This window comes from Falco peregrinus, unplaced genomic scaffold (genome assembly GCF_023634155.1).
Source record: "Falco peregrinus isolate bFalPer1 unplaced genomic scaffold, bFalPer1.pri scaffold_124, whole genome shotgun sequence".
Lineage (NCBI taxonomy): Eukaryota > Metazoa > Chordata > Aves > Falconiformes > Falconidae > Falco > Falco peregrinus.
This window is the reverse complement of record NW_026599574.1, coordinates 32,755-48,478: the sequence shown is the minus strand read 5'-3', so window position 1 is coordinate 48,478 and position 15,724 is coordinate 32,755. Positions and strand designations below refer to the sequence as shown.

General features: G+C 56.0%; 1 protein-coding gene and 1 long non-coding RNA gene across 2 annotated transcripts in view; both read left to right on the top strand.

Moving 5' to 3' along the window:
• The first annotated feature begins 4,260 nt into the window (after positions 1-4,260).
• LOC101917604 (uncharacterized) lies at positions 4,261-5,165 on the top strand. The gene is made up of 4 exons (XR_008745214.1): positions 4,261-4,388; positions 4,494-4,552; positions 4,667-4,752; positions 5,009-5,165. It is a non-coding gene; the product is annotated as an uncharacterized LOC101917604 (long non-coding RNA).
• Positions 5,166-10,578: 5,413 nt separating this feature from the next.
• Positions 10,579-15,724, top strand: part of CAPN1 (calpain 1) — a 6,221-nt gene continuing 1,075 nt past the window's right edge. Inside the window, 17 exon segments of the mRNA XM_055793259.1 lie at positions 10,579-10,686; positions 10,688-10,747; positions 10,750-10,860; positions 12,289-12,346; positions 12,595-12,632; positions 12,634-12,714; positions 13,746-13,879; positions 13,954-14,122; positions 14,224-14,307; positions 14,991-15,076; positions 15,167-15,191; positions 15,193-15,241; positions 15,330-15,401; positions 15,404-15,441; positions 15,443-15,491; positions 15,599-15,615; positions 15,618-15,721. Coding sequence (XP_055649234.1) covers positions 10,579-10,686; positions 10,688-10,747; positions 10,750-10,860; positions 12,289-12,346; positions 12,595-12,632; positions 12,634-12,714; positions 13,746-13,879; positions 13,954-14,122; positions 14,224-14,307; positions 14,991-15,076; positions 15,167-15,191; positions 15,193-15,241; positions 15,330-15,401; positions 15,404-15,441; positions 15,443-15,491; positions 15,599-15,615; positions 15,618-15,721 — 1,283 coding nt within the window.

Sequence of the window (15,724 nt, the reverse complement as noted above, 5' to 3'; positions counted from 1 at the left end):
CCTCTAGGCCGCTCCCCTCCCGGAAGCGCCTCAATGCGCGACACCTCACTTCCGCCTGGGCCGCACCACCCTCTACCGGGGGGGGGGGGAACTGGGGGGGACGCCACTTCCTCGCTGCTCCCTCCCCCCGACCCCACTCCCCTATAACGGCTCCTCCCGAGGGACACACTGAGGGTCCCCCTTCCCCGCTCGCCCCCCACGCGTGGTGTGGGATGCGCCACGAACCCCCCAAACCCTGTGAGATTCCACCCCCCCCAAGCCCGCACTTGGTACATTCCGAGCTGCCCCCCCCCCCCCGCCAGAGCTGGAGTGGGCGGGAACGCCAAGGGTCCCGTGTCTCGCTCTCATTGGCCAGCCCCCGCGCCCTTCGGCCAATCAGAAAAATCCCCCGCGCTGCGCCGCCTAATCGGCGGCTGTTGCGATGAGTTGCGCTCGGCCTCAGCCCTGCTCGCTCCCCTCACGGCGAGCCCTGGGCGGGCTGGCGGCAGGCCCCGAGACCCCCTCGGCCACCCTAACTGAAGCGGATTTGCCTTTTTATGTCCTTTTTTCGTACGTCACGTCACACTCGAGTGGTTTGCGTGGCCTCTGGTCGCTTCGCAGCCCCTTTTCCTGACGCTTTTTTCCTCAGAAAAGCTCCAAATCCCTCAGCTGGCCCCGCGGCGGAGCAACGCGCTCTCCCTCCCACCGCCCCACCCTTCACACTTGCCGCCTCACAGAGCCCAGCCTATTAGCGACGACTCCTCCGCTGCTCCTCGCCTCTGATTGGCTTACATCGCCCGTCGTCCCACCTCCCCGTTTTTGACAGACAGCGGCGGGTGAGGGAGGGGAGGGGGGGTCATGAGGGCTCCTCCTTCTCCGCCTTCTGATTGGCTGCGCCGCCGGCAAGCGGCCTATAGAAGACGGCGCTCGCTGCGGAGGCGGGATCAGGCAGGCTCCGCCCTCCTCGGCGCATGCGCAGTTCGCCCCCCACGCTCAGCTCAGGTGAGGGGGGAGGAAAAAGGGCGGGAAAATCGGTTGTGCGCGGCATTTGCTTCCTTGAGGCGATTTCTCCGCTTCTCGCCTTTTCTGAGGGGGAAAAGGGTGGTGCTATGAGGTAAACTTACCCTGTTCCCACCCTGTCTGTTGAGGGGACGCTGAGCCCTGGTGTTGTGAGGTGAAAGCAATCCCTTTATTTTTTTTTCCTGCCCCTTTGTGTGAGGGGACAATGCCTCGCGGTGTCTCAGATCCTCTGTGGTGAGGGGAGCGGGGTTTTAGGGGAATGCAGAGGGAGGATTTCCAGCTCTCAGGGCTCTACTGGCCTCCTGTACTATGCCCTTTTACTCTGCTGTGGGACCAAAGGAGAGAAGTGCAGCTCTTCAAGCGTTTTTCTCTTTGCTTGGAAAATCCTCTGAGGGGGGGAGAGCATCTCTTACCTCATTGAAACAAAACTTAGGTGCCCCTGAGCACAAACGAACGGCTTTGAGTAGGAGGATGCACTAAGATGGGAGTAAAAATGCTCTTTTTTTTTCTATCATTTGTGGTGGTTTGTGAGGGAGGCTATCGCAATGTCTTCACATCCCAAGGAGGTGGCAAGCCATGCCTCGGCAACTGAGTGACGGCAATCCTACCAAAGTGCCCTGAAACTACAAATAAAAATGGCTTTTCTGTTATTTCTCAAATAGTTTTCAGGCAAGTTGTTGGGAAGCTGCGAGGGCAAGACGGGGCGCTGGGTAGTTGGAGACCGGGCACTGGGGAATAAAGTAATAAAACCTGTGAGAATGAGGTGGGTTTTATTTTTTAATTGAAGATATCTGCCGTTTAATATTTTGGGGGCTAAATCTGTTCGGTTTGTTACTCCTTTGACTGAGACGGGAGCTATTTTAACTGTAAATTGTTTTATTTGTTGGGCTATTGATCCTTTTCAGCATCTGATGCCTGTAAGTGAGATGTATATATATTAAATTTTTTCTGAGGGTGGTAGTTATATTGATTGAGTCTTTTAGTTTTTAAATTTTGAGTCTTTTAATTGTAAACAGAGTCTCTCTGGGGGCAGCTCAGCTACTGCCCCCCACCTCCAACCCTTTCAAAGCAGCCTGCATTTCTAAACCAGGAGTTCTAGCTTATTTTTTTAATTTTAAAAAGCCTCTTTTTTTTTTTTTTTTTTTTTTTGTCAACAGCAGGTTAAGCTTTCCCAGCAGGCGTTTTTTGAGGTATTTCGGGGTATTTTTTAAAAAAGTATCACTCAGGGTTGAGGGCTGGATGCTCCTTGTGTCCCGAAGACAGGGAGCTGGTGGCTCTCAAAAGTCTTTTTCTCCTCATTAACTTGCCTAAACAATGCGGGGGGGGGGGGGGGGGGGCGGGGGAAAAAGGTAAAATATTGGGAGGACCCCCAGAATTTGATAAATAAAGATAAATAAGGAAATCGGGGTGAGAAGGATGTTGAGATGCTGCGTTGAATGGGGGGTGGTTTGGTGTTTTTTAGGGGTCTTGGGGGCTTGGTGTCGCATTTTGGTAGTAGAAGGCAAAATTCAGCACCTTAAATCATCTTAGAAAGTATTAATTGAGAAAGAAACTACATTAAAAAGAACATTTTTATTTGTTGGGGAATGTCTTGTTTCGGTCTGTTTTGGGGCTGGAGGGGGGGGATTTCTGCACCGTTCCTGTGGCTAGGAATGAGTTAAACCTGAGCTCATTGAAACGTGGAGGGTATTTTTGTCTTAATATATATTTTGTTTTGCCTTAAAATTACTTAAAATGGTAATAGGTGGAGGAAAATCGGATCAGGGCAGTTACTCCACCCTGAGGCTTCCCTGGGGATGAAGCCCTTGTTACTCCACCAAAAGCCCGTAGAAGCTGATGTAAATACTCATCTCAACCACAATTATTCCTAATTAAAAAAAAAAAAAACCAAAAAAACAAAACCCCTAAATTTTTACAGTCTGAAGAGCTTGGAAGTGGCTGAAAAGGGATCCAGCACCTTAAACCGGTGGGTTTTGGTGCAGCGGGTGGGGTGGTACCAGGAGTGAGGGGCTGCCCTGCTTCATTACTGCTCGCTAATGACCCCGTCTTAATTGGGGTCCAGCCAGCAGTGCCTGATGCCTCAACAATAACGCAAAAAAAAAAAAAACCCCTGGTGGTGTGTAAAATGAGCCTTTTAAAAATTAACGTTTGGTGTTGGGTGTGAGATGCTGCTTGGGATTACGCTTCGGTGTCCCGTGGCGTCAATGAGGTGTTGGGGATTTGGGGCGTTTTGGGGGGGGGATTTGGGGTGTTTGAATGGTTCATCTGGTCATTTTGGGGGGGGATTTGGTGCTTTTTGGGGGGGAATTTGGGGCGTTTGAATAGTTCATCTGGTTGATTTGGGGTGTTTGCTTGGGATTGCGCTTCGGTGTCCCGTGGCGTCAATGAGGTGTTGGGGATTTGGGGCGTTTTGGGGGGGGATTTGGGGTGTTTGAATGGTTCATCTGGTCATTTTGGGGGGGGATTTGGTGCTTTTTTGGGGGGAATTTGGGGCGTTTGAATGGTTCATCTGGTTGATTTGGGGTGTTTGCTTGGGATTGTGCTTCGGTGTCCCCATGGCGTCAATGAGGTGTTGGGGATTTGGGGCGTTTTGTGGGGGGGGATTTGGGGTGTTTGAATGGTTCATCTGGTCATTTTGGGGGGGGATTTGGTGCTTATTTGGGGCGTTTGAATGGTTCATCTGGTTGATTTGGGGTGTTTGCTTGGGATTGCGCTTCGGTGTCCCTTGGCGTCAATGAGGTGTTGGGGATTTGGGGCGTTTTGGGGGGGATTTGGAGCATTTGAATGGTTCTTCTGGTTGACTTAGGGCGTTTGAATGGTTCATCCTGTTGTTTGGGGGGGGATTTGGGGCGTTTGAATGGTTCATCTGGTCGATTTGGGGCGTTTGAATGGTTCATCTTGTCGTTTTGGGGGGGATTTGGAGCTTTTTGGAGGGGTTTGGATCAAGTTTTGGGGTGGCTGGTCTGTGTTTTTGGGGAAAGCTTGAAGGTTTTTGGGATTTCAGGGTGTTGGTCTGTTTTTTGAGGGGGGGCTGTGGGCATTTGGTCTGTTTTGGAGGGGGCATTTGGTTTGGTATTTTGGGGGGGGCTGGAGGCATTTGATCTGATTTTGGGGGACTTTTGTGGTTTTTGGGGGGGCTTAGACTTGCTTTTATATGGGGGGGGGGCTTGGAGTTACTCTCCCCCTTACTCTCCCCCTCCCCCCACAGGCCAGTGCCCCCCCCTCCATGAAGCCCCCCGCTTCACCAGCCCCCCCCAGGCGACGAGAGCTCCCCCCCACAGCAGCACCCAAACACGGGGGGCCAACGAGGAGCCCCCCAACCCCCACTGCAGCTCCCACAGCCCTCCACCCCCACCGCCAGGAGCGGGAAGCCTTCTTCACCCTGCTGGGTAAGGGGGCTGGGGGGCGTGGACCCCCTCCCTTCAACCCCCAAACCGGGGGATTTTTCCTTCGAATTATTTTTAGGGAATAATTATTATTTTCTTCTCGTTAAGATGATGACGTGGTGCAGGAGTTCCTGGCTACAGATGTGTGTTGCAGGGTGTCCGATAAGGTTAGTCCCTCAAATATCGTGGGTTTATTATTTTTAATTAAAAAAACCCCACGTTTCAGAACTTATCTTTTCTTTTTTGACCTAAACCCACCTTTTTTTTTCCTCATTTCCCAGTACCTGCTGGCGATGGCGCTGACGTACTTCAAGCGGGCTGGCTTGCCCACCAGCGAGTACACCCGCCTCAACCTCTTCACCGCCCTGTGCGTACCCCGCTAATGACTCTAATGACACCCACTAATGAAGCAGGGGGGCCTTAATTATGCCCGCTAACGAAGCGAGGCAGGGGGGGCTCCAACGTTACCCCCCACTCCCAAAAGGGAGCATCCCAAACCGGGCTGAAATCCCCCCAAAGGCAGTTATCACAGACACCCCCAAGCCGCCTTGTCCGCTTCCCGCTCTTCTGCCTGCGAAATTTTCCCAAAATCCCTGGAATTCACCCCATTTCCCCCCCCGTAGGTACTTAGCGAACGACATGGAGGAGGATGAGGAGGAGCACAAGTACCGCATCTTCCCCCTGGGCGCTCGGCCACCGCTGGCACCGGCTCTTTCCCCCGCTTCCTCCGACGCCGCGACCACCTCTGGGCCCGCATGAGTTACCGAGCGGCCGTCAGCCGCCGCTTGCTGTGAGGAGGTGGGTGCCGTGCCCCCCAAAAACTCCCAAAAATCCCAGGAATTTCACCCCAAAAACCCCCACCCTTCCAAACCTTTCCGCTCCCTTCAAAAATTCCTTTAAAACGAGGTGGGGGTGGGGGGCGGAAAAGAAGTTTTACGGTGGGGTTCCACCTGCTGCTGCTGGGCCTGCTGGAAAACTTCCTTTTTCCCCCCAAAATTATGGGTTTTTTTAGGGTGAATTAGTGGGGGTTTTGGGGTCAGGCAAGGGGGTGCTGTTTAACACTGAGGCAGATGGTTTGAGCCCCCAAAATGCAGCGGTTTAGCCCAGAAATTGTGGGGTCTCAAAGCCTCAAAATGGGGGGAGTTCAGGTCTTGAAAACGGGGGGTGGTTTTGAGCCCCCAAACTGCAACAATTAAGTCCCCAAAATGGGGGGGGTTTAGCCCCAAAACTACAGGGCTTTTAAAACGCCAAAATGGGGGGGGTTGGGGTGGCCCCAAATCTGTGAGTTTTAAGCCTCAAAATGGGGCAGTTTAGCCCCAAAATTGCAAGTTTTTGTTTAAACCTGAAAGTGGGGGGGGGTGTAGCCCCAAAACCATGGGGTGTTTAAAACCCCGAAATGGGGGGGGGGGGGGGGAGGTGGCCCCGGACCAGCAGGGAGTTCAAAGTGCCCCCAAAAGGGGGTGGGGGGTTGGGCCCCAAAGTGGGGGTGTTGGTGCCCCCTAAAGGGGGGGGGTTGGTGCCCCCAAGGGGGGGGGTTGGGCCCCCGGGGGGGGGTGTTCCCCCCCCCCCACACACCTGGTTTCACGGGGTGCACTGTGCCGGCAGGTGATGGCGCTGGAGCCCCGGCACTGGGCCTGGCAGCGGGAGCGGCCCCCCCCACCTGGGTGGGACCCCCCGCCATGCCCTGCCCGCACCCAGCCCCCCCCTCCAGGAGGAGGAGGAGGAGGAGGAGGAGGAAGATGCTGCCTGGGGCCAGGAGCCCCTCGCCCTGCCAGCCCCCCCCGAAACCGACACTTTGGGCTGAAATCCCCCCCAAATTGGGGCTCTGGATGCGCTTTTTTACCCCCCCATTTATTGAAACCCATTTGGGGGGGGTTTCACTACCCCTCCCCAGCTGGGTGGGAGCCACTGTGTGAATTGGGGGATCTGGGGGGGAATTGTCCCATTTTTATCCCATTTTGTCCCATTTCCCCTTTATAAATCACATTATTTGATTAAAAATTACCCAAAATCGCCCTGTTCTCTCCCCCTTGCTGCTTTCCCTGGGTTTTAATAACTCCCCGGTGGGGTGGGGGCCATGCTGCGACCCCCCCCCCGCTCCCCCCAGTGCCTTCCCCCCTCTTTTCATCCAAACCCCAGCAAAAACGGGCAAGAGGAAATAACTACACAAAACCCCCCAAATCCCCGTTTTTTTTGGGGAGAGGGGGGGAAAAAGAAATAAAAATGTTTTTTGGGGGGGGTTGTGTCCCCCTGCCCCCCCCCCCCTCCCTGTGGGCCCCCCCCCCTCCCCAGAGCTCAGACGCTGAGTGAGGGCGCAGGGACGGGCCTGCAGGTAGGGATGGTGGCTACATGTGTGTCACATACGTGTCCTGGCCCTCAACATGTGTTACATGTGCTCAGGGTTTCTATGGGCGTGTTCCTGGTCTCCTGGGCCCTGCACATGTGTGTCCCCTGGTACTACATGTGTGTCCTGGCCCTGCACACGTGTGTCCCCTGGTACTACATGTGTGTCCTGGCCCTCTGCACATGTGTCCCCATGTGTCACCCATGTCCCCAGCTCTCTGCACACACATGACTTGGCCCCTTCACACGTGTCTACCTGTGTGTCCTGGCCCTCTGCACATGCATGTGCTCCTGCCCCAGCTCATTGAACATGTGTCCCAGCCCCTCACACATGTGTTGCCATGTGTCCTGGTCCTCTGCACATGTCCCATGTGTCCCCCAGCCCTCTGCACACACGTGTCACCCCCCTGTCCCCCCAGCCCTCTGCACACATGTGTCACCCCCCTGTCCCCCAGCCCTCTGCACACACGTGTCCCCCTGTGTCCCAGCACTCTGCACACACATGTCCCCCACGTGTCCCAGCTCTCTACACACACATGTCCCCCACGTGTCCCAGCTCTCTACACACACATGTCCCCACATGTCCCAGCCCTCTGCACATGTGTGTCCCAGCTCTCTACACACACGTCCCCACGTGTCCCAGCCCTCTGCACATGTGTGTCCCAGCTCTCTACACACACATGTCCTCATGTGTCCCAGCCCTCTGCACATGTGTCCCAGCTCTCTACACACACATGTCCCCCACGTGTCCCAGCCCTCTGCACATGTGTGTCCCAGCTCTCTACACACACGTCCCCCCCACGTGTCCCAGCCTCTGCACATGTGTCCCAGCTCTCTACACACACATGTCCCCACGTGTCCCAGCCCTCTGCACCCCCTCACCCACACGTGTGTCCCACACATGTCCGGCCCCCTGCACACGCGTGTCCCATGCGACACAGCCCCAGCTCCCACCCCCCCCACACACCCCGTTGCAATGCGGCAAAAAAACCCGCAGCCGCCCGCTGGAGCCAAACCCCTCAGAAAACGACCCCAAAAACGGCGCGGGGGGTGGGGGGTGGGGGTGCCCCCAACCCCTCTCCCCACCCCCCCCCCTCCCCCTGCCCCCCCCCCCCCAGCCCCTGAGGGAGGAGCGATGCAGGGAGGAGCCTCAGCGCAGGCAGGCGGGGGCTCAACCCGGCCTCGCCTTCCTGCTTAAGGAAATTAATCATTTTTTTTTCTTCTTTTTCCTCCTTTGACCCAAAAGCAGCGAGTTTGGGAGCATCCCCCCTCCCCCCACAGCGAGGTAAGACCCCCCCCACCCCGGGAGGTGACAGTCCCAGCAGCGGGGTGACAAGGCGGGAAGCGCTTCCCCTTCACCTCAACTTTCAGCGCTTATACAACTCCCCAGCACTGCCAAACTGAGTGAAAAAACGGGCAAAATGGGCAAAACTTCGCAGTTTGGCCCAGTTTGCCCCATTCTGGCAGCTGGGAAGGGGTTGGGAGCTTGCACACACACCCCCCCCCCCCCCCCCCCCCAATCCAAGTGGTGTTTCAACCGGAAAAGTTTTTTCTGATTAAATTTGCCTCAAGACTGGGGGAAAACAGGGGAAATTTGAGGGTTTTAAAGGTTTTTTTTGTTGAAAATTGAGTGGTTTTGGGGCATTTTCCTTATTTTTTGTGGTTTCTCCCTAGCGCCACGGGAGGGGACGGGGGAACCGAGGTGCCGCCACCGGGCCGAGCCGTCACCCCACCGCACCTGCCAGGCCGCTGGTCCCCGCCGCCCTGGAAACGGGCTGAAAAAAAACGGTGATTTTGGTCCAGCTGACTCCAAAAAAAGTATATGGGGAGGGGCTGGGTGGTGGGGGGGGGGGGAGGGCAGGGGGCTTCTTTTTGGAGGGACACACAGGGAAGCAGAGGGAATCCCTCTGGGGGGCAGGTGGGTAATGGGGGTGACTCGTTAACGAGAACCTCGTTAATGGGGAAAATGCTTAATGAGAGCCTCGTTAATGGGGGAGGGGGGGGAGGGAGCAGGGTCCCTAACGTGGTGGAGCACCCCGGGAGCTAGGCCTCAAATCGCGCCCCGGGGGGGGGGCAGTTAGAGCCCCCTCCCCTCGCCCCAGCCCTCATTTTGGGGACAAATTAGACATTTTTGGGGCAAATTAGACAGTTTGGGGGCAAAATCCCCCGGTTTTTGGGTGCCCCTGAGCCCCACCAAGGGCTTTGGGGTGCCGGCCCCCACCCTGTGTTTGGCATCTGTGGGGTGCCAACGCCCGTGTCACCTTCGTTGTCATCCCCGCAGTGCCTCTAATTAGTTTCTGATTACGCTCCCCTATGCTTAATTAAACTCCCCTATGCTTAATTAACCTCTTCTAAGTTTAATTAAGATCTTGACGAGTTTAACACGGGCCCGGCAGCGCTGCTTGGGGCTGCGCTACCGGGGAGCGGCCGGGACACAACGCCCCAACTTGCAGGACCTGTTTTTGGGGCCGTTTCCCCTCATTTCCCCCAAATTTGGGACCGCCCAGTGCCGTAATTACCGTTTTTTTTTTTAATTACCACGGGGCTATTTCGAGGTTAAACCCAACTATTTTGGGCCCGATCTGGTTACAAGCAGCCAGCAGCTGCCATGGGGGGAGGGGGGGGGAGGGGGGGGCAGGAGGGGGGGGAGGGCTTCTCCGCCCTGCAAATTCCCGTTTTTTACCCCAAAACGGCAGTGGGGTTTCACCAAAATCACCCCGATCACCCCCAAATCGGTGGGATCCCGAATTTGGGGGGAGATACGGTGGGTTTTGGTGTTTTCCCTCCAAAATTCAGCTCGCCGCGGGATCAAAAACGGCGCTGCGATTTAATAATGCCCCAAAATGTGGGTTTTTGGGGGGAAAATCCCCTTTTTTTTCCCTTGGAGCTGCTTGGGGATCCTAAAGCAGCCCCCAAATTCCCAAATCCCCCCCCAAATCCACCCAAAATGTGTTGTTTGGGGGGGGGGGGGGGGGAATCCCCTTTTTTTTTCCTTGGAGGTGCTTGGGGATCTTAAAAGAGCCCCCAAATTCCCAAATCCCCCCAAAATGTGTGTTTTTTGGGGAAAAAATCCCCCTTTTTTTTCTCTTTGGAGCTGCTTGGGGATCCTAAATCAGCCCCCAAATCCCCCCAGAATTTGGGGTTTTTTTTGGGAAAAATCCCCCTTTTTTTTAATTCAAGCTGCTTGGGCATCCTAAAGCAGCCACCAAATTCCCAAATCCCCCCCCAGATCCCCCCAAAATGTGTTTTTTGGATGGGGAAAATCCCCTTTTTTTTTTCCTTGGAGGTGCTTGGGGATCTTAAAAGAGCCCCCAGATTCCCCAAATCCCCCCAAAATGTGGTTTTTTGGGGGGGAAAAAATCCCCCCTTTTTTTAATTGGAGCTGCTTGGGGATCCTAAAAAGAGCCCCCAAATTCCCAAATCCTCCCAAATGTGGTTTTCTGGGGGGAAAAATCCCCCTTTTTTTTTTTCCCTTGGGGATCTTAAAAGAGCCCCCAAATTCCCAAATCCCCCCCAAATCCCCCCAAAATGTCGTTTTCTAAAGCCGCCGTGTCCCCCCTTCCCTTCCAGGCCAGAGACCCCCGCCCCCGTGGCTGTGATGATGCCACGTTAGCTCCCCCCGCTAACGAGCAGCACCGTTATCTACCCTCAGAACCCCGTGGTTTAATTAACGAGGGGACCCCCAAATTGATCCCGGCGTGACGCAGAGCGTAGGCGCCGCGGTGGCACCGCCCAGGAGGAAAATTTGGTGGAACCCCATCGTTTTGGTGGGGTTTTTTTTTTGTTTGTTTGGGTTTTTTTGGTTTTTTTCCCCCCTGGATTTCCTCATTTCCCGCGTTTTCTCCCCAGGATGGCGGAGGAGCCCATCGTGCCGGTGTATTGCACCGGCGTTTCGGCGCAGGTACAGCGGCAACGGGCGAAGGCGCTGGGCTTGGGGCGACACGACAACGCGGTGCGGTTACCTGGGGCAGGACTACGGGCGTTTGGTGGAGGAATGTCGTCGTTCCGGCACCTTCTTCTCGCGACCCAAACCTTCCCGCCGGCTCCGGCATCCCTCGGCTTCCGCGAGCTGGGACCCGGCACCGCCAAAACCCACGGCGTCCAGTGGAAGAGGCCAACGGTGAGACGCGGCGTTAACCACGAGGCGCTAATTAAACCGCCGCGGAGGGAGCGGCGGGGTTGGGGGTTGGGGTTGCTTTGGTGGCACTGGGGAAAAAATTGTAAATCTCGGGAGTTGTGGGGATTTTTGGTGAAATTTGGGGGGTTTTGGTGAGGTTTGGGGGAGTTGTGCATGTTAATGGGGGGGGATTTGGGGAATTTTGGTGAAATTTTGGTAAAGGTTGGTGATTTTTGCATGTTAATGGGGGTGATTTGGGGGAATGTTGATGGAATTTTGGTGATTTTGGTGAAGGTTGGTGTTTTTTGTATGTTAATGGGGGTGATTTGGGGGAAATGATGGGGAATTTTGGTGATTCTGGTGAAGGTTGGTGATTTTTGCATGTTAATGGGGGTGATTTGAGGAAATGTTGATGGAATTTTGGTGATTTTGGTGAAGTTTTGTGGGTTTTTGCATGTTAATGGGGGTGATTTGAGGAAATGTTGATGGAATTTTGGTGATTCTGGTGAAGGTTGGTGATTTTTTGCATGTTAATGGGGGTGATTTGAGGAAATGTTGATGGAATTTTGGTGATTTTTGGTGAAGTTTTGTGGTTTTTTGCATGTTAATGGGGGTGATTTGGGGGAATGTTGATGGAATTTTGGTGATTTTGGTGAAGGTTGGTGATTTTTGCATGTTAATGGGGGTGATTTGGGGTAATGTTGATGTAATTTTGGTGATTTTGGTGAAGGTTGGTGTTTTTTGCATGTTAATGGGGGGTGATTTGGGGGAATGTTGATGGAATTTTGGTGATTTTGGTGAAGGTTGGTGTTTTTTTGCATGTTAATGGGGGTCATTTTGGGGAATATTGGTGAAATTTTTGGGGAAAGTTGGTGATTTTTGCATGTTAATGGGGGTGATTTTGGGGAATGGGAATTTTGGTGATTTTGGTGAAGTTTGGTGATTTTTGCATGTTAATGTTGCTGGATTTTGGTGGATGTAGGGTGAAATTTTGGTGAATTTGGTGAACTTTCGTGATTTTTGCATGTTAATGTTGCTGGATTGGGGTGGAATTTTGGCAAATGTTGGTGGATTTTGGCGAATGTTGGTGGATTTGGGGGAATGCTAGTGAAATTCTGGCAATTTTGGTGAAGTTGGGTGATTTTTGCATGTTAATGTTGCTGGATTTTGAATTTTGGCGAATGATGGTGGATTTTGGTAATTGTTGCTGGATTTTGGGGAACGTTGGTGAAATTTTGGTGAAGCTTGGTGATTTTTGCATGTTAACATTGCTGGAATTTTGGCGAATAGCGCTGGAATTTGGCGAATAGCGCTGGAATTTTGGCGAATGGTGGATTTTGGTAATTGTTGCTGGATTTGGGGGAACCTTGGTGCGATTCTGGTGAAACCTGGGGCGATGCGGTGACCGCGGCCGGGGTGTCTCCCCACAGGAGCTGTGCCCAGCGCCCGCAGTTCATCGTGGACGGGGCCACCCGCACCGACATCTGCCAGGGAGCGCTGGGTAGGGAGTGCCACCGTTTCGCTTTGCCTATTTTCCCCCTTTTTTTCCCCTCAAATTGGAGGGTTTGGGTGGAGGGGAGGGTTGAACAGAGGCCACTCGGCTCACCACAGCTGGCACCGAGCGGCCCGGCCGTGGCTTCCCCCGAACGCCCGTGGGGTGCAAAAAAACCCCGACTCCCTTGGTTGTCGTATGACCGAAAAATTGCTTTTTTTACCCCAAAACTGAGAGGGAGGGGGTGCCCCCCGCAGGTGACTGCTGGCTGCTGGCGGCCATTGCGTCCCTGACCGCTCAACGAGACCCTCCTGCACCGCGTGGTGCCGCACGGGCAGAGCTTCCAGCACGGCTACGCCGGCATCTTCCACTTCCAGGTGAGAGGCCTGACCCTCCCCCAAAAATTCTGGGGGTCCCCACCCCCCCCCCCCCCCGCCCACTCCGTGGCCCCTCTCCCCCTGTTTTGGGGGTCCCCCTGTCATTTTGGGGGTCCCCTCTGCCATCTTCAGCCTCACCTCCTTCCTCCGCTTCCTCCTCCCCCCCTCTCCCCCTTCCTCCTCCCCCTCTCCCCTTCCTCCTCCCCCCCTCCCCCCTTCCTCCTCCCCCTCTCCCCTTCCTCCTCCCCCTCTCCCCTTCCTCCTCCCCCTCTCCCCTTCCTCCTCCCCCTCTCCCCTTCCTCCTCCCCCTCTCCCCCTTCCTCCTCCCCCTCTCCCCTTCCTCCTCCCCCCTCTCCCCTTCCTCCTCCCCCCTCTCCCCTTCCTCCTCCCCCTCTCCCCTTCCTCCTCCCCCTCTCCCCTTCCTCCTCCCCCCTCTCCCCTTCCTCCCCCCACCCTCTCCCCTTCCTCCCCCCACCCCTCTCCCCTTCTTCCCCCCACCCTCTCCCCTTCCTCCCCCCACCCTCTCCCCTTCCTCCCCCCCACCCTCTCCCCTTCCTCCCCCCCACCCTCCCCCCTTCCCCTTCATCCCCCACCCTCTCCCCTTCCTCCCCCCACCCTCTCCCCCTTCCTCCCCCCACCCTCTCCCCCTTCCTCCCCCCACCCTCTCCCTCTCCCCTTCCTCCCCCACCCTCTCCCTCTCCCCTTCCTCCCCCCACCCTCCCCCTCTCCCCTTCCTCCCCCCCACCCACCCCCTCTCCCCTTCCTCCCCCCCACCCTCCCCCTCTCCCCTTCCTCCCCCCCACCCTCTCCCTCTCCCCTTCCTCCCCCCACCCTCTCCCTCTCCCCCTTCCTCCCCCCCACCCTCTCCCTCTCCCCTTCCTCCTCCCACCCTCCCCCTTTCCCCTTCCTCCTCCCACCCTCCCCCTTTCCCCTTCCTCCCCCCACCCTCTCCCCTTCCTCCCCCCACCCTCCCCCTTTCCCCTTCCTCCCCCCACCCTCCTCCCTCTCCCCTTCCTCCCCCCTCCCTTCAGATCTGGCAGTTCGGCGAGTGGCTGGACGTGGTGGTGGACGACTACCTGCCCACCAAGGACGGGAAGCTGCTCTTCGTCCACTCCGCCGAGGGCACTGAGTTCTGGAGCGCCCTGTTGGAGAAAGCCTACGCCAAGTACGCCCCCGGCCTCCACCCCCCTGCTGCGTTTTGGTTCAAATCCCCTAAAAACGGTGAAATCTGCCCACCAGGGTGAACGGCTGCTACGAGGCGCTGTCGGGCGGCAGCACCTCGGAGGGTTTCGAGGACTTCACCGGCGGCGTGACCGAGTGGTACGACCTGCGCAAGCCCCCCGCCGACCTCTACCAGATCATCCTCAAGGCGCTGGAGCGCGGCTCCCTGCTCGGCTGCTCCATCGACGTGAGGCACCTTTTTTTTTTTTTTGGGTTGAAAACCCGAGGGTTTGGGGTTCGAAACATCAACGTTTTGGGGTGCGGTGACGCCTGGGGGGTTCCTCGCAGATCACGAGCGCCTTTGACATGGAGGCGGTGACGTTCAAGAAGCTGGTGAAGGGCCACGCGTACTCGGTGACGGGGGCCAAGCAGGTGAGAAAGTGGTGGTTTTTGGGGAGAAAGTGGTGGTTTTTGGGGAGAAAGTGGCGGTTTTGGGGGAGAAATTGGCGTTTTTTTGGGGAGAAAGTGGCGGCTTTGGGGGAGAAAGTGGCGGCTTTGGGGGAGAAAGTGGCGGCTTTGGGGGAGAGAACGGTGCTTCTTGGAGCGAAAATGGTGGGTTTTGGGGGAGCAAGTGGTGGTTTTGGGGAAGAAAGTGGCGGTTTTTGGGGGGAAAGCGGCGTGTTTTTGGGGCGAAAGCAGCGTTTTTTTGGGAAGAAAAGTGGCGGGTTTTGGGGAGAAAGTGGCGGGTTTTGGGGGGAAAGTGGCGGGTTTTGGGGAGAAATGAGGGTTTTGGGGCGAGAACGGTGGGTTTGGGGGTGAAAGTGGTGCTTTGGGGGGAGGAAACGGCACTTTTTGGGGAGAAAATGCCGCTTTTTGTGGAGAAACGAGGGGTTTGGGGAGAGAATGGTGCTTTTTGGGGCAAAACCAGTGGGTTTTGGGGAGGAAATGGTGCCTTTGGGGGAGAAACTGGAGGATTTTGGGGTGAAAACGGCGGGTTTTTGGGAGAAAGTGACGCTTCTGGGGGAGGAAAAGGTGCGTTTTGGGGAGGAAATGGCGTCTTTTTGGGGTGAAAACAGCACTTTTTGGGTCCCCGGCGCTGCCGGCGCCCTTTGCAGATCAGCTACCGCGGGCAGGCGCTGGGCCTGATCCGGATGCGCAATCCCTGGGGTGAAGTGGAGTGGACGGGCCCTTGGAGCGACAAGTGAGGAGGGCGATGCTTGGTTAGCGCTAATTAGCGGCAGGCTTCGTTAGCGCTAATGAGCGGCAGCGGCTCCGATCCCTTTGCCCGCAGCTCGGCCGAGTGGAACGCGGTGGAGCCCGGTGCTGCGGCAGCAGCTGATGGTCCGGATGGAGGACGGTGAATTTTTGGTGAGCGCTTCTGGAAACCGCTTCCCAGCCCTTCCCCCCCCCCCAAAGAGGAAGAACTTCCTCCTTTTCCATCTCTTCTTCCTCCAGGATGTCCTTCCGCGATTTCCTACGGGAATTCACCCGCCTGGAGATCTGTAACCTCACGCCCGACGCTCTCCAATCCACAAATTCCGCAAGTGGAACACGCGGCTCTACGACGGGCACGTGGCGGCGCGGCAGCACGGCCGGCGGTTGCCGGAACTACCCCGGTAGGTGCCACCGCCGCCGCGTTTCACCCCAAACTCCCCATTTTTAGCAGCGATCGTAACCTTTTTCCCCCCCCCCCTTTTTTTTTTTTTTTTTTAATCATTTCCAGCCACTTTTTGGATCAACACCCGCAATTTAAAATCCAGCTGGAGGAGGTGGACGACGAGCGGGATGGGGACGGCGGGCGCGAGCCCGGCTGCAGTTTCCTGCTGGCGTTGATGCAGAAACACCGGCG